At 39.8% G+C, this 24,118-nt stretch overlaps 1 protein-coding gene across 1 annotated transcript in view; it reads right to left on the bottom strand.

Moving 5' to 3' along the window:
- Positions 1 to 24,118, bottom strand: part of NIBAN1 (niban apoptosis regulator 1) — a 170,720-nt gene that overhangs the window by 84,443 nt on the left and 62,159 nt on the right. The window contains exons 2-4 of the mRNA XM_040263807.1: positions 13,541 to 13,671; positions 8,417 to 8,548; positions 947 to 1,061 (exon numbers count right to left, since the gene is read on the bottom strand). Of these exons, the coding sequence (XP_040119741.1) occupies positions 947 to 1,061; positions 8,417 to 8,548; positions 13,541 to 13,671 (378 nt within the window). The remainder of the gene's footprint in view (positions 1 to 946; positions 1,062 to 8,416; positions 8,549 to 13,540; positions 13,672 to 24,118) is intronic.

Raw genomic sequence — 24,118 nt, 5'->3', positions numbered from 1 at the left:
TGCTCTGTTTGGTCTGTATATTATCCCTTACACTCTCGGCATGGAAAAAGTGAAATGAATGAGAATGAAAGTATGTTAGAGTTGGTAATAACCTTCTAGATTTTCAATTTCAAGTCCCTAGAGTCGGGCGAAACAGAATTCAAAAAGGTTCAGCAATGGCTAAGGAAAATGCTTGATAAATGTCACAGAACCAGATGAAAATTCAGTCTTCGAATTCTCAGTTCAATGCTCTTTCTATAGCAGTATTCAGCTATTATTTATAGATCTGCTAATTAATGCAATGGTTTTTTACACAGTACCTAAGAGTTACTCTAATGCCTAATGCCTACTAAAAGTATTTTGTTGACTTAGGATATTTTATTGCAAATCATCCTAAAATTAGAAAAATAATGTTTTCTGACAGGTTTTACTGAAAGATGGGATTGTACATTTCACAGACTGGGCCCGGCATATTTATTTTTGCTGTCCTGTGTAAAGCTTGCAATTACTCCAAAGCCTCAAAATATCTGACCAACAGTACATTTTCTATATGCTAGAAACACAGTGACTGACTTGTGTACTACCAAATATGATTTAAAGTAATAGAAGTGGTACAAGGTTTACCTGAATTAGAGAAATTATATCTTCCATTTGCCTATGGAGAATGTGTGTGTGTCTAGCCCAGGGTTCCTCAACCTTGGCCTATGGATATTTAATGCCAGATAATTCTTCAACATCAAAGACAGTTCAGTGCATTGTAGGATATTTAGCAAGAATTACTGGCCTCTATTCATTAAATGTCTATTGCACCATCCTCCCATGTTGTGGTGACCAAAAATATCTCCAGATACAGCCAAATGTCCCTGGAGAGTGAGATCCTCCCACCCTCACCCTTGAGAAGAACTGGTCTAACTAAACAGAACATGTTTAGGAATTTTGTCTTGGGAAGGAATGCTCAGTAACTCACCAATAGGGTCTGGGAAATGCCGATCAGATAATAAATTGTATTCATCTTCTGAGGTTAGCACCTTGCCACCAGCTGGAAGAATTCGGCTTTTAGGGGGAGCTCCTTTCTGATAGGCCTAAGAAAGGAAAGGCAAAAATGAGTGGACTTTTTCCTCATTGAATTTTTGGGAAATATCAGGAATATTAGAAATAGACAACCCAGACACCATACACTCAGAGATAGAAATTCCCACACTATATCATTGAGTAAGAGCCATTTATACAAAAATTATATTTTGCACCAGAAGCCTCTGTCATAGTAAACATCAGGACTTGCTCTAGGACCAAAAAAGAAAGAAAGGCTCTTGTACTTTTCACTGGCTATGTTCTGGCTGTAGTGATTGGGACAGGGAAGGGCGCATGACCTCAGCATGTCCAATCAGAGTGTTAGGGTCAGCAAGAAAGGTTCTTACAGTTTCCACTGGTTATATCCTGGATGCAGCGATTGGGTCAGGAATGATCACATGACCTGATTCAATCCAATCATAGTGAGCTTCAGGACTTGCAAGCGAGGCTGACAGAAAGCCTCAGCTCTGAGAGGAGGTGAGGACAGGACACTGGGCTGCCATCTTGTTACTGTGGAGAAGTCTGAAGGTTTCTGGCCATGGAGATTTGGGCCTGGTAAGGAAGCTGGGCTGAATGAAGGCAAAGATTTCAGATGGAAGAAAGAGCAAACTGAGTTCTGATATCACAGGAGCCATGAATCCAGCTGCACCTGAAGCTGGCCCTGTGCCCTGGGCATTTTAGGTCAGGAGTCAACCAATCCCAGCCCTTTTTTCCTTTAATTTAAATCTTAAAATTTTTTCCCCTTTTTATTTTTTAAACAGAAGTATAGTTGATTTCATGGATCACAGCCTTGTCATGGAAAAGAGGCTTGCATAACTCAATAAAGCTAAGAGCCATGCCATGCAAGGCCACCCAAGATGGACAGGTCATAGTGGAGAGCTCTAACAAGATGTGGTTCACTGGAGAAGGGAATGGCAAACCACTCCAGTATTCTTGCCATGAGAACCCCATGAACAGTATGAAAAGGCAAAAAACCATGACACAGAAAGATGAAGCCCCAGGTCCGAAGGTGTCCAATATGCTACTGGAGAAGAGTGGAGAAATAACTCCAGAAAGAATGAAGTGGCTGGGCCAAAGCAGAAAGGATACTCAGTGTTTGATGCATCTGATAGTGAAAGTGAAATCCAATGCTGTAAAGAACAATATTGCATAGGAACCTGGAATGTTAGGCCCATGAATTAAGGTAAATTGGACATGGTCAAGCAGGAGATAGCAAAAGTGAACACTGATATATTAGGGATCAGTGAACTAAAATGGGCTGGAATAGGTGAATTTAACTCAGATGACCATTATATCTACTACTGTGGGCAAGAATCCCTTAGAAGAAATGGAGTAGCCATCGTAGTCAACAAGAGTCCAAAATGCAGTACTTCAGTGCAATCTCAAAAATGACAGAATGATCTCAGTTTGTTTCCAAGGCAAACCATTCAACAACACAGTAATCCAAGCCTGTGCCCCAACCATTACTGCTGGAGAAGATAAATGGTTCTATGAAGACCTACAAACCTTATAAATAACAAAAAAGATTTCCTTTTCATCATAGGGGATTGGGATGCAAAAAGGGAAGTCAAGAGATACCTGGAGTAACAGGCAAGTGTTGCTCTGGAGTACAAAATGAAGCATGGCAAAGGGTAACAGTTTTGTCGAGAGAACACACTGGTCACAGCAAACACCCTTTTCCAACAACAAAAGAGACAACTCTACACATGGACATCACCAGATGGTCAATACCAAAATCAGGCTGATTATATTCTTTGCAGCTGGAGATGGAGAAGCTTTATACAGTCAGCAAAAAGCAAGACCTGGAGCTGACTGTGGCTTAGGTCATAAACTCCTTACTGCAAAATTCAGGGTTAAATTGAAGAAACGAGGGAAATTCAGGTATGACCACTAGACCATTAAGGTATGAGCTAAATCAAATCCTTTATGATCATACAGTGGAGGTAACAAATAGATTCAAGGGATTAAATCTGGCAGACAGAGTGCCTGAAGAACCATAGAGAGAGGTTCCTAACGTTGTACAGGAGGCAGTGACTAAAGCCATTCCAAAGAAAGAGAAATGTCAGAAGACAAAACGGTTGTCTGAGGAGGCCTTACAAATAGCTGAGAAAAGAAGAGAAGTGAAAGGCAAGGAAAAATGGGAAAAACATACCCAACTGAATGCAGAGTTCCAGAGAATAACAGGAGAGATAAGAAGGCCTTCTTAAGTGAACAATGCAAAGAAATAGATGAAAACAATAGAATGGGAAAGACTAACTAACAGAAGCAGAAGATATTAAGAAGCAGTGGCAGAAATACACAGAAGAACTACACAATAACAATCTTAATGACCTGGATAAGCATGATGGTGTGGCCACTCACCTAGAGCCAGACATCCTGGAGTGTGAAGTAACATGGGGCCTTAAGAAGCATTACTAATAACAACGCTAGTGGAGGTGATGGAATTCCAGCTGAGCTATTTCAAATCCTAAAAGATGATGCTGTTAAAGTGCTACACTCAGTATGTCAGCAAATATGGAAAACTCAGCAGTGGCCACAGGACTGGAAAAGGACAGATTTCATTCCATCCCCAAAGAAAAGCAATGCCAAAGAATGTTTAAATTACCGCACATTTGTGCTCATTTCACAAGCTAGTAAGGTTATGCTCAAAATCCTTCAAGTGCGGCTTCAGTAGTAAATGAACTGAGAACTTCCAGATTTACAAGGTGGGTTTAAAAAGGCAGAGGAACCAAAGATCAAATTGCTAACATTCATTGGACAATAGAAAAAGCAAGAAAATTTCAGAAAAATATCTACTTCTGCTTCATTGACTATGCTAAAGCCTTTGGTTGTATGGATCACAACAAACTACAGAAAATTCTTCAAGAGATGGGAATACCAGACCACCTGACCTGCTTCCTGAGAAATCTGTACAGCAGGTCAAGAAGCAATACTTAAAACCGGACACGGAACAATGGACTGGTTCCAAATTGGGAAAGGAGTACAAAAAAGTTGTATATTGTCACCCTGCTTATTTAACTTATATGCAGAGTACACCCTGTGAAATGCCAAGCTGGTTGAAGCACAAGTTGGAATCAAGATTGCCGGGAGAAATATCAGTAATCTCAGATATACAGATGATGCCACTCTGTGGCAGAAAGTGAAGAGGAACTAAAGAGCCTTTTAATGAAGGTGAAAGAAAAGAGTGAAAAAGTGGGTTTGAAACTCAACATTCAAAAAACTAAGATCATGGCATCTGGTTTCATCACTTCATGGCAAATATTAATAAAGAGGGGGAAGTGGAAGCAGTGACTGATTTTATTTTCTTGAGCTCCAAAATCACTGCAGACTGTGACTGCAACCATGAAATTCAGACACTTGCTCCTTCGAAGGAAAGTTATGACAAACCTAGACAGCATATTAAAAAAGCAGAGACACCACTTTGCCAACAAAAGTCTGTATAGTCAAAGTTATGGTTTTTCCAGTAGTAATGCACAGATGTGAGAGTTGGATCATAAAGAAGGCTGAACACTGAAGAATTCATGCTTTCAAATTATGGTGCTGGAGAAGACTCTTGAGAGTGCCTTGAGCTGCAAGCAGATCAAACCAGTCAATCCTAAAGGAAATTAACCCTGAATATTCATTGGAAGGACTGATACTGTAGCTGATGCTCCAATACCTTGGCCATCTGATACTAAGAGTCAACTCATTGGAAAAGACCTTGAGACTGGGAAAGATGAGAAGATTGGGAAAGAATACTGGCAAAATGAGAAGGGGGCGGCAGAGGATGAGATGGTTAGATAGCATCACCAACTCAGTGGACAGGAATTTGAGACAACTCTGGGAGACAGTAAAGAACAGAGGAGCCTGGCATGCTACAGTCCATGGGGTCACAAAGAATTGAAGAAACCGTCTTTTCTCCACTGTATATTCTTTCCTCCTTTGTTGAAGATTAATTGATTGTAGTGTGTGGGTTTATTTCTGGCCTCTCTATTCTATTCCATTGACCCATATGTCTGGTTTTGTGTTATTAACATGCTGTTTTGATTAATGTAGCTTTTTTTTTTTTTTGCAAGATCATATGATCAGCTCTAGACTAGAGCAATTGCTTCAGTCAGGGTAGAGCTTTACTTGACCTGACATGGGTCACAGTGCCTCCTGGAGCTAAGGTGAAAAAAGTGTTTACGTACTTGCTACTGGTGGGTACTTCAGTACTTTTGTGTAATGGTCACAAGATGATAAATCAGAGTCTCTAATCTCAGGGAGATTCACTGTAGATATGTCTCTCAAAGGAGAGAAACGTAATCTCAGCAACTTCTAGAAATTCTGCACTACACTTATCATTTCAGATGCTAGCACCTGAATCATTCTAATAACCACAAAAATGATGACACATACAGATATTTACAGCACAAAATCTTGGAGACTGATGACTAATGAGACTGTGGGACACACAAGTGCAATTATGGCTGCTAAGGATTTTTACCAAAAGCATAAAAATGTAACAATGATAAAATATGCCACCACTTGCCCTCATACATGAGGCTGTTTTTCAGTAAAATAGTCTAGGATGGAATTATAATATCATGACATCTGAACAATTCTGGTCAGCAGACAAAACACTCTGCTGTTTGGGAAACATAACAGGATTGCAAAGCATCATGAAAGTAGTGAAGTATTTGGTTAAACAGATATACTCATGCAGACATACAGATAAGATAAAACGTAAGTATGTTCTCTGAAGGGAGGGCATAAGTTAAGGGAAAATTGTGAGACTAACAAGCACAAGCAAGTTGAGAACCGAAACCATAAAACTGTGGGACCTAAAGTCTGGCATGGTGGTTCTCTTGGGAATACCTAAAATAATGTTAATAACGACCACAAAATCAGAGTAGCAATAACATATTCTGCATCAATAAGATAATGACTGAAGAAACCCAAACAAAACAAACTCCTGTATGTCTAAGAAGGCTGTTTTCATTCTTGTAAGAACCACTAATCAACTGCTCAAGCATATCAGGCCCCACAGCAAAAGAGAGAAGAACTGAAAATGGCGTGATTTGGAGAAAGTTTAGCAACAGTTTGCTTCAGACTGGCCTCAAATCTAAACTGTGTTATCTAATCTAGGTTTTTAAAAACATTATATATTATTTAATCCTCAAAACAGCATTGTCAATTAGACATTATCTCCATTTTATCAATGAGAAAAGTGAAACTCAAAGAGGTTAAATAACTTGTCAATGACCCAGTGGTGAGAAGGTGACGAATCCAGCCCCAGGAAGCAGGAATTGAGAATGAAGATAAGAATGCTCATTTCTTCCCCTATTCAATTGCCAGCCAAAACTGGATTCTCGAAAAAAGAATTGGTAACTTATAGATATTTAATATATAACTTTTAGGTGTAAGTTTTTTTTTTTTTGGCTGTGCTGTGTGACATACAGGATCTTAGTTTCCTGAACGGGGACTGAACCCGTGGCCCCTACAGTCCTACAGTGGAAGCCTGGAGTCCTAACCACTGGACCTCTCAGGAATTCCATCTTAGGTGTAATTAAAAAAAAAAATCCTTTTGTAATTAATAAACAGGCTATCATTAAAACTTTGAGGAACTATGGCACACTGCATGGGCATTTTTTTCCAAGTTAAAAAAAAATTTGGTTATTACCAAACTCAGTGACCATATCTTAGCAACCAGAACAAGTTCACTTGAACATGATGAGCAAAGCAAAGAAAGCAATATAGTTCATAAATTGTAAGCTAAGGGAGCAAGTTTTAACCTTAAAATGAAAAGGGGAAAAAAAAAACAAAATTTGATTCAAAATGAAACTTCAGTTAGTGCCAAATGTGATGAAAACTTTAACAAATACAAGAGTGAGTTCATGAGTGTTTCCTCCACATCAGCTAGTTGTCATACCAACAACTGGTCTATATTGGGCTCTGCTAGCCCTTGGCCATATGCTAAGGGCTTCCGTGCATTCATGTGTTTAATCCTCACAACAACATCATGATGAAAGAACCATGCTTCCCATTTTACAGATGAGAAAACTGAGCTTCACAAAGATTAATAACTTATGCAAGGACACATATATCTAGAAACTGGTAAAGGTGTGGTTCAAAGTGCAAAATATTAACCATTACACTACACTGCCTCTTCTTAAGCTTCCCTGAGAGGATGATATAGTGGGAAACATGAAATATAAAGTGATTTGTTGTAATTATAATTATTATTTGCGCTGTGTTGATCATTTGCTTCAAAGAGCAAATCAAATGTTGAATAAAATCCTAAAATAGAGAAACCAAAGAAGCTATTAACTTAATGAAGGTTAGAAAGAATAAGACTATCCAAGAAAGTGGTATAAGTATGCCTGGGAAGTGGTATAATACATCTGCATTCTACGTTATTTCTGTTTTCCATCAGAAATGGGAAGGAAACATATTATCAGCCTGAAGTCTCTTCCTAATGGTTTAGCATCAGAGGTGATTACTCAGGGTATCTGTAGAGGATGTCTTGACTAGTTTTGAACTCAGAGTCAAGAAAGTAGAGTTTTAAATTGGTTACTACCTTTAATCCGTAAATAGTCACTATTCATTTCAAAGGGAACTTGAGAATCTATCTACTGATTCTCTGAATATGTGTACCATATGGGATCTAGAAGAAATCAGTGTGGTCATTCAGTCTCACACTCTAGTTTAATGGAGGCCAGAGCTCAACTTTAGTTTTCCAAATTCTGTGCCCAATGTTCTTTCATCTATACCACATTACCACCCTTGATGGGGAAAGACATGGGAGCCAATAAAATCTGAGGTCCTCTCAGGTGCTAGGCACTTTACATAAGTTACCTCGCTTTCTCCACATTTTACAAACAAGGAAAAGAATGAGATAAGCAGGGAAAAGCTAATGAAAAAAAATCCATAAGTATAAATGGAATAAAGTGTGTGAAATGTTCTGAATTTTTAGGAACCCATGCAAATCCAAACACAATCTTAATGAATAATTCTTCAGCGACACAGGAGGCTTAAGACTGGGAAGATGCAGAGACACAGAGCAGAGAGGGAGAGCTGTCGGAGGTGGCTGGGACAGACCTCGAAGCCCAGTGATTATAGGAAAAGGTTCCTGCACTGGTCACTCAGTAGAACCTTCCATGTTCACACTCACTTGTAATTACTTGTTCAAAGTCTATCTCGCCCATCAGACTGCAAGCATCTGTGTGCTCTACAGCGATACGCCTAGAACCTACTATAACCCACAGTAAGATCTGTTGACGGAAATGAATACCTGAATCTGTTAGTGCTCGTTGAATCAGTCAGTCTCAAAGAACAGGGCATGCCAATCGACCCAGACAACATTTAAGAGTACTGCAAGAGCCAGCAGCAATGAGGAATGTCTTACCTCTCTGTTCTCGTAGCTTTCCACAGCAAAGTCATTTTTAACCACAACGTATCTCTCTTTCCATTTCTTTATGTCTTCAGCAAACTGTGACAGTTCTCCTTCATACAAAACAGTTCCAGGCTCCAGCGGCGGCTTAAAGAAGATGAATACAATTAACCATGATGACAAAAGAGGGCATATATCTTGCTATCACTGTCTATTCACGGTATTTCAAGGAATATTTTTGGAAACTATCTTGTGCTGAGATCCTCGGGAAATTGTTGTTTCCCCCACTTCCCTCCACATTTCCCATTCCTACTTCTTCTGACCAAATGCAAATATTTGTCTTCTTGATAACTTTGTCATCTGCATTCCCTCCATTATCCTCCAAACAGAAGCATGTGGGAGAAGGGATTATAGTAGCAAGGTTATGCCTTGCATATGTGGGGTACTTAAATTCTTTATACACTCTGGAAGAGAGGGAGAGAGGTGGATAGCTGTAAGTTGTAAACATCTATCCCAGCATCCTGAATATGGGTTAATTCCTGAAAAAACAGGGGCATTCACAGGCTGTTCCCCTATTGGTCAACCTTCAGTGGCTGCCTCAGTAGTTCATGCTCAGCGGTTTTCCCAAACGCAAAGCTCTGGGGACCCAGGCTATAAAACTTAACCTACCTCCAAGCTCCTCAAAATGATCATGCTTGCTCTCTGGTTAAAGAACAAGCAGGCAAGTCAGCAAACCTTCATTCTACCTCTTCAATTTAAAGGTTTGTGGATTTCGCATTAATTATGCTGGTGATTACGGAGAAGGCAATGGCACCCCACTCCAGTACTCCTGCCTGGAAAATCCCATGGATAGAGGAGCCTGGAAGGCTGCAGTCCATGGGGTCGTGAGGGTCGGACACAACTGAGCGACTTCACTTTCACTTTTCACTTTCATACATTGGAGAAGGAAATGGCAACCCACTCCAGTGTTCTTGCCTGGAGAATCCCAGGGACGGGGGAGCCTGGTGGGCTGCTGTCTATGGGGTCACACTGAGTCGGACACGACTGAAGTGACTTAGCAGCAGCAGCAGCATGCTAGTGATAAATATGCTTTAGGGAAGTCCCTGTTAGGTTCCTAGACAGGTCTCTATTGGGCTAACTGTGTAAAGGATAATTCTCATCCTGCCTCATGTATTATCTCAAAATATAGGAATGGGCCTCTTGTCTTTCACGTGTCACTGACTTTATAATTATGTTATTCATAAACTATAGCACCTCTCTTTCTGACTTACTTCACTCTGTAAAACAGGCTCTGGGTTCATCCACCTCACTAGAACTGACTCAAACTCATTCTTTCATGGAATTTAGAAAAATTGATGACCAGATTTTCAGGGAAGGAATGGAGGCACAGATGTAGAGAATGGGCTTGCAGACACAGTGTGGGAGGGAGAGAGTGGGACGAATGGAGAAAGTAGTGTTGACATATATTCACTATCATGTGTAAAGGGGCTCTTCCCAACCCAGGGATTGACAGGGTCGCCTGCTCTGCAGGCAGATTCTTTACCATATGAGCCACCAGGGAGGCCCCAAACAGAGAGCTGGTGAGAAGTTGCTGGATAACACAGGGAGCTCAACCTGGTGCTCTGTGATGACTTAGAGAGGGGGGATGAAGGGAAGGGGAGGAGGTTCAAGACGAACGGGATATATGTGTAATTATGGCCGATTCACACTGTTGTAAGGCAGAAACCAACACAACATTGTCAAGCAATTTTCCTCCAATTAAAACACGAATTAAGAAAGAGAAAAAACAGTAGTACTTTTAACACAATATTGTAAGCCAACTGTATCTTTATGAAAGAAAATCATATTCCCTTTAGAAACGTCTCTCCACTTTCAAGCAAAATTTACATGAAGCATACAGAGAAGATAGATATACACATCTTTTTAAAAATCCACTCAGGGATGGAATTTCTAAGGTAAATTTCAGGATATTGAGACAGATGATGAGGTACTCTCCTACCTGGACTCCTTAACATGTAAAAGAGGCCCTCACTCTCCTCTTTAAATGAGACTGAAACCATATATGAGCATAACGTTATAGTTGTTACACACAGCACTTCTTAAAACTGGGCCACTTAAATCAACTGATATGCTTGTTAAAAATATGTCTCACCCTAGATTTATTATATAAGAATCTCTGGGGGTGTGGACCAGAATTTTCACTTTTATCAAAGTCCCTAAATTTTTTCAATAACTGTTTTATGGCGATGACAATCAGTTATCTCTGCAAACCCATGTCACTAAATCTGTTGGTCAACTTGCAGCAGTATTGGACCCATTTATCATTCAACCTTTCTTGAAATCCCTTCTTTATTTCTCAGGAACATTGCACTTCCCTGATTTTTTTTTTTTTCCCTACTCCACAGGCTATTTTTTTTCAGTCCATCTTGCTGGAATCTTCTCCTTTTTCTGATCTCCAAATGTTGAAGGGGCCAGGACTTGGTCATAGAACCTCTCCTTTTCTGTTTACACTTTCCCTTGATTATGTCCCATGACTTTAATACCAGTTCAGTTCAGTTCAGTCACTCAGTCGTGTCTGACTCTTTGCAACCCCATGAATCGCAGCACGCCAGGCCTCCCTGTCCATCACCAACTCCCGGAGTTCACTCAGACTCATATCCATTGAGTCGGTGATGCCATCCAGCCATCTCATCCTCTGTCGTCCCCTTCTCCTCCTGCCCCCAGTCCCTCCCAGCATCAGAGTCTTTTCCAATGAGTCAACTCTTCGCAGGAGGTGGCCAAAGTACTGGAGTTTCAGCTTTAGCATCATTCCTTCCAAAGAAATCCCAGGGTTGATCTCCTTCAGAATGGACTGGTTGGATCTCCTTGCAAGGGACTCTCCTTCCAAGGGACTCTCAAGAGTCTTCTCCAACATCACAGTTCAAAAGCATCAATTGTTCAGCACTCAGCCTTCTTCACAGTCCCACTCTCACATCCATACATGACCACAGGAAAAACCATAGCCTTGACTAGACAGACCTTAGTTGGCAAAGTAATGTCTCTGCTTTTGAATATACTATCTAGGTTGGTCATAACTCTTCTTCCAAGGAGTAAGCGTCTTTTAATTTCATGGCTGCAATCACCATCTGCAGTGATTTTGGAGCCCCAAAAAATAAAGTCTGACACTGTTTCCACTGTTTCCCCATCTATTTCCCATGAAGTGATGGGACCAGATGCCATGATCTTCATTTTCTGAATGTTGAGCTTTAAGCCGACTTTTTCACTCTTCTCTTTCACTTTCATCAAGAGGCTTTTTAGTTCCTCTTCACTTTCTGCCATAAGGGTGGTGTCATCTGCATATCTGAGGTTATTGATATTTCTCCCGGCAATCTCGATTCCAGCTTGTGTTTCTTCCAGTCCAGTGTTTCTCATGAGGTACTCTGCATATAAGTTCAATAAGCAGGGTGACAATATACAGCCTTGACATACTCCTTTTCCTATTTGGAACCAGTCTGTTGTTCCATGTCCAGTTCTAACTGTTGCTTCCTGACCTGCATACAGATTTCTCAAGAGGCAGGTCAGGTGTTAGGAGCTAATAAATCCCAAATTTCTATTCTCTAGTCTCAGCCTCTCCACTGAGCTCCAAATCAGAGCATTTAACTATCTATTTTGATATTTCCACAGGTGCATGCCAAAAAAGTATCTTAAACATAACATGGACAAACGTGAACTCAGGATCCCCATTCACCTCTGACTCTCCTGAGTAAAAGACAAGTCCAACTGGTGATTTGCTCAGGCTGAAAGCTGTCATCACTAATCTCTCTCTTCTGTTCTCTCATATCCAACCCATCCGCAAGTTCAGTCAGCTCTGACTTGGAGTCTTCTCACAACTCCCATCACCACCCTAGTCCAATTTGCCAGCATCCTTCTCTTGGACTGCTACAGAGTCTTGCTTGCCAGTTTCCAGTTCCCTCTCATGTCCCGCCCTGTAGTCTATCTCTACAGAAAACCCAGAGAGATCACTTAAAATTATAAGTCACTCTGTATTCCACACCCTCCAATAACTTCCCATCGCACTTAAAATAAAAACCCTTATTGTGGTCTATGGCCCTATATGATCTAGCTTCTATTAGTCACTCTGTATTCCTTTTTCAACTCTCCTCCCTTGCTCACATGGCTCTCAACACACCAGCCTTCCTGCTGCGCTTTTAACTGCAGCAAAATCTTTGCAATTTTGTTCCATGTGCTTAGAACACTCTTTCCACAGATACTCACACAGCCTATTCGTTTATTTCACTCTAGTTTCTGCTCAAATGTCATCTCCACAAAAGGCTTCTCTGAAATATTCATGACTCCTGCTTTATTTTACTTGATAGCATTTCTTATTACCTGATATCACCTGATATTCATTTATTTATTTATTGTCTTTCTTCTATTTGAATATTAACAGGAAAGCAGAAAATTTCTCTTGCTCTCCAGTACTTAGGATAGGGCTTGGCGAGCAAGCATGCGTGCTAAGTTGCTTCAGTCATGTCTGACTCTTTGCAACCCTATGGAGTGTAGCCTGCCAGGCTCTTCTGTCCATGAGATTCTCCAGGCAAGAACAGTGAAGTGGACTGCCATGCTCTCCTTCAGGGCATCTTCCCGAACCCATGTCTCTTGTCTCCTGCATTGGCAGGCAGGCTCTTTACCACTAGCGCCACCTGGGAAGCCCCAGGGCCTGGCACATAGTATTAATAAATATCTGTTTAGGCTGTGGATAATTATTATAATGGAGCAAAGGAGAAAGAATAAACTACAGTTTAGAAGATAAAATCACATTTGATCAATGACCAAAATAAAAATGCCAGAAGTATGAGGCATTGAAATTATGACTTTTTTTGTACTGAACTTCATCAGAGCAAGTCAGATTTCCTGACATCAAAGCATCAGTGCAGAAAAAGATGATAAAATTGAAATCATGCTTGTTTTCTTTTTTATATGGATTGCACCATCAACAAGAAATCATATGTTCTAACTTCCAGGCAAATAGTTTTTTGAGCATGATTTGAGAACAGATTTTTTAAACTGTCACATAAATTATTGTTTATTTCAGAAATATCATGAGCTATAAACCATTCTTAGTGGGAGAAATATGGAAACCAAATGTCCATGGGTTACCTTGGTCTTCAAAAACTGTGATGTTAAATCTCTTTGCTGTTCTACTTCACTGCGTACATGGTTGCAAAAAGCCACAGAGTACTGGCGACTGTAGTAGGGACTGAAGTTTTTGATGGCTGCCTCAGTTTTCCCTGAAAAAATATGAAAATCAGAATTTAGAAATGTATCATCTGTCACAGAATAGACATATCTCTCCATAATTCTATAAATACCCCCCTCAAGGTTCCCCACACCTCTGCTTTCTAGGAATTTGTTATTTCCCCACAGTTCCTGAGAACTTGGACGCCTTTATTGATTCCTCCCTTCTGGCATCACCCTGAATGACTTCAAGGTCCCCGAGGACCACCTATCCAGTAAGCAACTTGCTCCACTTTATATAACAGCTCATCGTCATGACCATAAACGCAACCATCCTCCTAGTTATACAACCACCCTGCTACCTCACCCTGTCCTCCCCTTCACCTTGCTCTCCATTATCCTCTACTTTAAGTCATTCAACGTCTCCTGCACAGCAATACCACAGTCCCAGGGTCCACCATTTCGGCTCTGGACACACATCACTCCATTTTTGCCCCCCCAGATCCTGAGGCTCCACTTCTAGTCCTGCGGATCCACAGCCCTGGATAAAATCAACAAACTATTTGTTCTAGTTTTGCTCCTACGTCTCTGGTCTAAAAGTTTTTTTGTGATTCAAAGAATTATAAAATTACCATGGGGAAGCTTTTGGCTTAGGAATCTCGAGACCTGAATTCTGGTCCCAATTCTAGAAGACAGAGAAATGAAGCAGCGATATGACCTTGGGTGTCACTCATTCTCTCTGGGCTCCAGTGTCCTAACTATAAAAGAAGGCGCTCATTAGTCCACACTTTTCTTGGAATCTACGTGACAGTGAAATTTAACTATGGAAGTACAGCTGTCTGACAACTAAGACTGATAACTGCAATATGATCTCTCAGCACCAGAAGAAAATAAAGCTCAAGATTAATCATGTCGGGGGCAGGGGGAGGAGGTTGAGGGCTGGAGATGGAAGGAGAGGGAGAGTTAGGCACTGGAATGCTCTTGAGCTTTTCCAACCTGGGCAACCAAACTGCAGGAAAGGAGAAGGAAAAATAGGGGAGGAAAGGCAAAGGAGCATTCTGAAGCAGATGAGAAATCCTTACAACCTTTCAAGTACTTCCCATTGAGAACAGAAATAAATACAGGTCCCACTGACTGTGCATACCAGCTGTTAGTCCTTGGAATGAAATGTAGTTTGAGAAAAGTAAATCTGATATAATATTCCAAAATATTTTAAAATGTTTTCATGTGAACCTGGTATAATTTTTGTTTTCAAATTTGATATAGTCAACAGAGAAATATGAAAACATACAGGCAACATTTGCTTAGAGCTATTATGCATGTAAAATTTCAAAACTAAGTGAAGGGTTATAACCACATAGATAAAGATACTCAATATGAGAACTGTGAATCCACACGTGCCAACTTCTATGCCTATGGAATCATTGCCCCAAACACCCACAAGTGTATGAGTTGTTGTTCAGTTGCTCAGTCATGTCAAACTCTGTGACCCCATGACGGCAGGACACTAGACTTCTCTGTCCTTCACCATCTCCCGGAGCTGGCTCAAACTCATTCTCTCTATATGGAAAGGCCTACTGTAGCCCAAGCACTAAATGCCTCATAATATATATGAGGTAAAGGGGAATTCTCACTTATTCCCTCAATAAAATGACATTTTCTGGTTGTATTCATGAGTTTTAATAATTACTACTTGTAAGGTGCTTTGAGACCTACTAATAATAGGTTCTGTAGAAATGCAAATAAAAGCTCCTATAATTTGAATCAGGCATGCTTTTCCTTGCTCTGTGAGTTTATGGTATTACGATTAATCAGTATTTGCATAATACTCTCATATGCTCAGGCTTTTAAGTATCTAATTGGTCATTATTTTATTAGCTTTTATGCAGTACATAAGAAGGAAAATTCTATATACTTGTCTATAATTTCCTTGTATAGGCGTGGGGCATCTTTGAGAATTCCCACAATGAGGATGTCTCACCTCACTGAAACGTATAAATGAATAACAAAAGCTGCCCATTAGGTCCAAGTAACCACTGTTTAGTCTAGCAGAAGAACAGCTGGTTAATTTCTGATGCGAATTTTTGTACGCTTGCAAGCACTTGGATTTAAATAAAAGGAGATGGATGTCATTGTATGATGAGTTCTACAGAACCTTGAAACCTGATATCCTGCCACATCACCAAACCTCCCTCAAGGATGTTCTGTTTCTACTGAGATGCTACAATCTCTCTGCTCCCTTCCAACACAGGAGAAACACGCTTCTGTGACCTGAATATCTGCAGATGGTGCAATCCACACAGCAGTGACCAAGGAGGGAGTACTCATAAGAAAGGGATCACAGCTTTCGAGGGTAATTAACCTAATGACTCTCCAAATGTGAACAAAACAGCTAATCACATCCCAAATTCTAGAAGGAAAATAAAAGCTATTCCCAAAATGTAGCTAGATTTTAGATTCAGCTGATCTAAACCCAAATAAAAGAATGCCCGGTGTAGGGATCTTGACAATTTGGGAAAAGCCTAGAGTTGGGGCAAAATAACACTGTAGTTAGGAGGATGGATTCTGGAGTTAGATAAGGGATGAATCGCATCTCTGCTACTTACTAGTAGTAAGATTTCACACCAGTTTCTTCCCCTCGTATAAAATGAAGCCAGTAAGAGTAGCATTCTCATGAATTAAGGTGTTATATTACTCAACCATTAAACATGAAATATTGCCATTGGTAAGAATGCATCTGGAGCTAGAGAATATTATGCTTAGTGAAATGTCAGGCTGACAAATACTGTATGATACCACTTATATGTGAAATCTAAAAAGTAACACAGATGAATGTATATGCAAAACAGAAATAGACTCACTGATATAAAACACAAGCTTGTGGTTGTCAAAGGAGAGAGGGAAAGGGAAATGACAAATTAGGGGATGGAATTAATAGATACAAACCACTATATGTAAAATGGATAAGCAGCAAGGATATACTGTATAGCAGAGTGAATTATACCCATTATCTTACAATAACCTATAATGGAATATAATCTGCAAAAATACTGAATCACTTTACTGCACACCTGAAACTAATATAACATTGTAAATCAACTACACTTCGATTTAAAAACAAGAGTAACAATCTCACAGTGTGGTTGTAATTACATGAAATAACACAGTGAAGTGCTCAGCACTGCATCTGGCACATAGAAAGGGCTCAGTAATCCCTAGTAATTATATTGATGATGAAGAACTCAAGCTAACCACCCGGGGAAGGTCCTTAAGCCGAACCAAGGAATGAAGAAGTCAAAAGCAAGTTGTCTACCGTAACTCTTTAACTAGGACCTGCCCTGTTGCTTACAAAACCACTATCCTACTCACTGAAAGCTCAGGACAAACATAACCTACAGATGTTTTAGGAACACTTACTAGCATGTAAGAGGCTCTCAGTGCAACCTGAATTAAAATCAACTAAATCAAACATTAGCCTTAATGAGCCAAAGTGAAAAGGCAAGTTAGTATATGTGTTACACTGAGTTCCCCGCTCTGAGCCTAAATTTTTAAAATTGAAATATAGTTTATTTACAATGTCGATTATTGCTGTACAGAAAAGTGATTCAGTTATACATATACTGTTGCTGGGCTGTTTGTTCAGTCACTAAGTCATGTCCAGCGTTTTGCGACCTCATGAACTGCAGCATGCCAGGCCTCCCAGTACTTCACTGTCTTCCGGAGTTTGCTCAAATTCACGTCCGAGTCACTAATGCCACCTAGCCATCTCATCCTCTGCCACCTTCTTCACCTTTTGCCTTCAATCTTTCCCAGCATCGGGGTCTTTTCCAATGAGTTGGCTCTTGACATCAGGTGGCCACAGTATTGGAGCTTCAACTTCAGCCTCAGTCCTTTCAGTGAATGTTCAGGACTGATTTCACTTAGAACTGGCCAGTGTGATCTCCTTCCTGCCCAAGGGACTCTCAAGAATCCTCTCCATCACCGCAACTGGAAAGTATCAATTCTTTGGTGCTCAGCCCTCTTTATGGCCAACTCTCACTTCTGTACATGACTACTGGAAAAACCATAGCTTTGACTACATGGGCCTTTGTCAGCAAAGTGATGTCTTTGTTTTTTAATACACTGTCTAGGTTTGTCATAGCTTTCCTTCCAAGGAGCATCTTTTAATTTCATGGCTGCATACATTCTTTTCATTATTCTTTTCCATTATGGTTTATCATAGGATATTGAACATAGTTCTCTGTGCCCTACAGTAGGACCTTACAGCTTATTCATTCCATATATAAAAGCCTACATCTATTAACCCCGACCTCCCACTCCATCCCTTTCCCAAGCACCTTCCCCTTGGCAACCACCAATCACTACTCTATGTCTGTGATTCTGCTTCCATTTCATAAATAGTTTCACTTGTCTTATTTTAGATTTCACATATAAGTGATATTGTATGTTATTGGTCTTGCTCTGATTTATTTCACCTAGCATGATAATCTCTAGGTCCATCCATTTTGCAGCAAATGACATTATTTCATTCTTTTTAATGGCTGAGTAATACTCCATCATATACCCATACTGTATTTTTATCCATTCATCTGTCAATGGACCCACAGTGGCTACACTAACTTATATTCCCACCAACAGTATATAGGAGGGTTCCCTTTATCTCCACATCCTCTCAAGCATTTGTTATTTGTAGCCTGTTTAACAATGGTCATTCTGACTGGTGTGAGGTGGCACCTCTTTGTAGTTTTGATTTGCATTTCTCTAATAAATAGAGAAATGTTGAGTATCTTCATATGTCTATTGGCCATCTGTATGTCTTCTTTAGAGAAATGCTTATTTAGGTCTTCTGCCCATTTTGGGGTAAGACTGTCTGTTTTCTCATTGTTGAATTGTATGAGCTGTTTGTATATTTTGGAAATTAAACACTTGTCAGTTGCATCGTTTGAAACATTTTCTCTCATTCTGTAGGTTGTCTTTTTGCTTTGTTTATGGTTTCCTTTGCTGTGCAAAGGTTTGCAACTTTGATTAGGTCCCATTTGTTTATTTTTGGTTTTATTTGTATTGCTTTGGGGCTTCCCAGGTGGCGCAGTGGTAAAGAATCTGCCTGCCAATGCAGGAGACACAAGAGACACTGGTTCAATCCCTGGGTCCAGAAGATGTCCTGGAGAAGGAATTAGCAACTCACTCCAGTATTCTTGCCTAGAAAATTCCATGGACAGAGGAGCCTGGTGGGCTATAGTCGGACTTGCAGAGTCGGACACAACTGAGCAACTGAGTGCAAGAAAACATTGGTACGATTTATGTCAGAGAAGGTTTTGCCTATGTTCTCTTCTAGTAGTTTTAGGGTGCCATGTCTTATGTTTCAGTCTTCAGCCATTTTGAGTTTTATTTTTGTGAATGGTGAAGGGTGTGTTCTAACTCCACTGATTTACATGCAGCAGTCCAATTTTCCCAGCACCACCTGATGAAGAAACTATCTTTTCCCTAGTGTATATTCTTGCCTTTGTCAAAACTTAACTGACCATAGGGTGGGGGTTTCTTTCTGGACTCTCTATTCTGCTCCATTGATTCATTTGTCTGTTTTTGGTCTAATACCACACTGTTTTGATTACTGTAGCTTAGTAGTATTTTCTGAAGTCTGGGAGGGTTATGCCTTCTGATTTGTTCTTTTTTTTCTAGGATTGCCTTGGCAATTCTGGGTATTTTATGGTTCCATATGAATTTTAGGACTATTTCTTCTAGTTCTGTGAAAAACGTGTGAGCCTCAATTTTGTCACCTATAAAATGGGGATTATAAGACACTCATTTTCACAGTGCTTTATAAGTATTCAATGGGATATTCTGCAGGTTAAAAAGTACCTAGAGCAGTATCAGACACTTTAGATACTCAATAAATTTTGACTATTATTACTATTATTTAATATCCCATCATAAGGGCATTCAAATAAGTGGATCAGCCCACAGGCACCACACAAAATAATTTCTGCTTAACCCAGCTTGTTTCCACAGTTCTCAAGATTCTTGAGTATTGAATTACCTTCCTCTCCACCCTCTGCAATTTAGTATAATATTCTCTTGCCTAAATTGTTTTTGAAACACACTGCCAGGTATTTCTCTAAAAGGAAGTTACTCAATAATATAAAGACTAGAACCGCAAAGGGTTTCTTCCACATTTTCTTGTACCAGCATTTTGGGCACAGGCATATTTCTTTTAATCCTACTTAAGTATTACAGCCTGTGCTGGGCCTTGGGCTGGTACAATTTACTTGACCAGGCTGGTCTTAATACCCTTCAGGGTAATCATCACTGAAGTTAAAAGAAACCTCCATAAGAGCTCTGTCCACAACACTTAGCTTCAGTTCAACTTTTTAAAAGTAAGAAAAGTATCTTCTGGCCCTTTTAAAAGCATCTGAATTCATACAGGTTCAAAACTCAGCACTATTATTTGATTCCTTTTCCTGCTCCCATATTCAGTCAACAGATCTTGTCACTTCTATTTTCATAATATTTCTTGAATCCACCTCCTTTTCCCCATCCCAACCACCACACCTTCAATCAAGTCTTTATTATATTGCAAAAAGCATTGTACAAGTGTCTTAATCTGCTCTATCTCAAGATCCCAGCACAGCAAAAAACAAAACAAACAGACAAAAAAACTTTTGTAGCTCTTAGTTCTAAAAGAGGAACAAAAACGTCAAAACCAGAGTAGGGTAGGGGGAAATGCCACTGCTAATACATAGATCCTGGAGGATTACAGGAAATAGCCAAAGCTTGGTCCCTATTGCAAAGGCAAGACGCTGGGAAGTGGCCAGAATGAGTCTAGAGTCGATGGAACAGAACAGGAGAGGCTGAATCCTATCTGGCCACCATGGTCCCATTCAAGAGAAAGCTGACATGAGTTGTCAAGGCCCAAATATTAAAGTAGGGAACTGTCCTTCAGAACCAAGTCTTGCCTTTAATTTTCCCAGGCGACTCTTTTGAAAGCCTTAAGGGGCACACCTCATAGTCATAGGCCATAATCCTCTGTATCCTGGCTTGACAAGTTTCATTTGACATGTTGTTGCAAGACCATGTTAATTCCTTCATAAAAACCTTCAACAGTTCCCCATTGCCTAGAAGAGTAACCACCGAGACTGGCACCAAAGGCCCTGTGATCTGGCTCCAGCTCTCTTTTACTTCCCACCTCTCCTCCTCAAACTAACGCTTCTCATCCCCAGTACATGGCCATGCCTTCACCCCTCCTTTCTCCCTTACTTCAAGCCCAGGTGGCAAGCCCAACCCAAGAAGAAAAATTTCTGGCTCTCCCCAGCTGGAAACACTCACCTTCTTTTGTATTCTCCCCAAAACACACCACTTTTGCTACAGCTGTTTAAATATAGCTTATTTCTCCCCCAAGTATATACTTTTATTTGTGTACTCAGCAAATATTTGTTGAATGAATGAAAGAATAGCTAAGTAAATATTTGAGAAAAGTAAATTACAGTGCATCATAATCATGAAATCTACGCCAGTACCCTGAGAAAGGAGTAAGGTCCAGTTCTGTTTGACTACTTATTATTAAAAATATGTATTCTCACACAAGCTTCCTGGGTCAGGAAGGTAACCTGGAGTAGGAAACGGCCACTATTCCAGTATTCTTGCCTAGGAAATCTCACGGACAGAGGAGCCTGGCAGGGCTCCATGGGTTTACAAAGAGTTGGACATGACTGAACACACACACGCCTGCATGCATACACACACATGCACGCACACACACACAAACACACACGAACACACACGTACTCTTACACAGCATACAATCCATGAGGGGCCCTCGGCTAGCCAGTAGCAACCTTTTCCAGTTGTTGGGTCTGGTCAATGGAGTAACAGAGGAAAAGGACATACGTGAAGAATTGCTGAAACAGAAAGAGCAGAAGCAGGAGTAGGGGGAGGATTATGAAGATGTCAACACTGACCAGGAAAGTGTTGATGAGGAAGGTGATTTTAAAAAAGCTCAGACACGTCCCCTCCTGAAGAGGCCTGCAAGGCACTACCTGAGGAGTCTCAAGCAGCTGAGCAGTCTACACCATCTTCGTCTTGGATAAAATGACTGAAGAGAAAGATAGTGCTTATGACTTCAGTACAGATTGTGTTTAATAAGTCCTGTCCTTCTGTAAGGGTTTTTTGGTTGGTGATATATTCATTATATCAACCATATATAATGATATCAACCATATATAATGATATATTCATTTAAAAGAATCAAGCGACTTTTAAAAACTGCACTCTCATAGTATAATTCTTTTGTTTAAAATCTGGCTCTTATCGGTTAATTCTGTTCAAGCTTTTAGATCAGTTTTGTCTCTGAAATTATATATGGGGAATTGCGTGAAAACAAAAGCTTTTCTTGGTTTGTGTGTTTTTCTTGACCAGTTTATAGAAATGGGAAATATACAAGGGCCTACATAAAACTTATATGAAGTCTGAAGAGCCTGACAGATTTGTATATATTCTCATTCTAGAAGGTTCTTTATCAGCATTCTAGTCTTGAAGTAGTTTATCTCAATTCTACCCTGTATCAATAGCTTTCTTCCTTGAAAGATAATTGTTTCTTGTGGGTTATTCCTAGTTCCTCCATCATTCCCAGGATCAAAACAACTATGGTATATTAAAATATCTTCTCTGAAATATTCATATTCCACCCTGTTTCAATTACTTTGAGAAAAGTAGCTCAGGAGTTACAGTAAGATACAGAAATTCCAAACATTACTTTTGCTATATTTCCTTCTTACCTTTTTTCAATTATTTTTTAAATAGTTGAGATTATAACGTTTTGTATTTAGTTTTATTTACTTAACATTTCACCTTTGGTTTTTTCTATATTACCCTCCCAAATCACAATTTTCAGTGTTACATTTTTATTGTTACTTGAAACAGAAAAATACAGAAATTAAAAAAATAATAATAAGTTCCTGTGAACAAGGTAGCTGTTTCCTGGAAACTGAGGCAAATTCAGGAATGAGAAAAGGGTTAACTAGGCCTTTGGCAAACTTTTGTAAGATCTGTTGAGGTTTCAGGAGAAGATTAATTTGGGAGAATGAGAAAAGTCCCTCTGAAAATAAAATATTTTTAATATTTATAAAACAGAGTATAATAATATCTAGTATTTGCCCCAGAGTTTCTCAGATTATAAAAGTTTAAAATACTAATGAGTTATAACATCTGCTTTAGTTTCAGGTTTCTAAGCACCATCACTTTGCACCATAGGGTGAAGAAATCAGAAATCCCAATTCACAATGCAAGGTGCAAAAAGCTAATTACACAGAATAATGCCCAAGGACTCTCTCTTTATTCTAGGAAATGCCTTAGAGAATTGGGATAAATTGGATTCTCCATAATGGAACTAAATGATGTTTTATCTTTTAAGCACATTTATTATTGGAACTGAGTGAAAGGTTTTCTTAGACTCTAATACAAAAATTCTTCACGGGCAGTGCTGATGCCAGCAGGTCCCTGTACCCTACCTGGCAGAAACTCTACTCTGAGTTAGAAATGAGACACATAAACTAACTTAAGTTCTCTGTGATTCACTGCAGGTATTCAGAAGAGAAACACATATTTGCATTCTCAAGAGCTTATATTAAACATATGAGTCTTGCTAGGATCCTCCCTGGACTATGGATAGAAAGCAGATACACTTAGGAACAAATAATAGAATAGTTTCCTCATTTCCAAAACTGACACTCATAGAAATTCTAAATTCTGAGTGTACTTGCCCTTGGACTGTTAAAGACTCTCACTTTTTTTTTTTTTTTTTCCAATCCCTATTCTAAAAGCAGGCACCATATCTTTAATATGGCCACAAAGCTTAGCCCATTAAGGGCATTCAATGAATCCACGTGTATAAACAGATGCTGGATAAGGGGTCAGGCACCAACACCAGTTGATGAGGCAGAAGTAAAAGCAGTATTTTCTACAAATGATCACAGCCACTGAACTAAATTAAGGTTTCCATGGGCACTGTATATTTTGTAGAACAATACTATTTAGTAGAACGATAATTCAACAGGTTAGCATGAGAGAAATGAGAGGGTCTATCTATGGCAGGAAAGTGAAAGTGAAGTCGCTCGGTCATGTCATGTCCGACTCTTTGCGACTTCATGGACTGTAGCCCACCAGGTTCCTCTGTCCATGGGATTTTCCAGGCAAGAGTACTGGAGTGGGTTGCCATTTCCCTCTCCAGAGTATCTTCCTAACCCAGGGATTGAACCTGGGTCTCCTGCATTGCAGGCAGATGCTTTACCATCTGAGCCACCAGGGAAGCCCTTAACACTACCATTTTAAAAGTTACAATCGCCCACTACCTTACTCTATGGAAAAATAAAAACCCTACTGTAGTCAGCTATTCCAGAGAATAGCTTTTGAGAACCTGTAGGATATTAAGTCTAGTCTCCTCTTTTTTAGAGAAAGAAACCATAGTGTTAGAAAAATAAATATATGCCCATACTTGTAAGCACACAT

This window comes from Oryx dammah, unplaced genomic scaffold, assembly GCF_014754425.2.
Source record: "Oryx dammah isolate SB20612 unplaced genomic scaffold, SCBI_Odam_1.1 HiC_scaffold_21, whole genome shotgun sequence".
Taxonomy (NCBI): domain Eukaryota; kingdom Metazoa; phylum Chordata; class Mammalia; order Artiodactyla; family Bovidae; genus Oryx; species Oryx dammah.
This window is presented reverse-complemented; position numbering and strand designations above follow the sequence as displayed.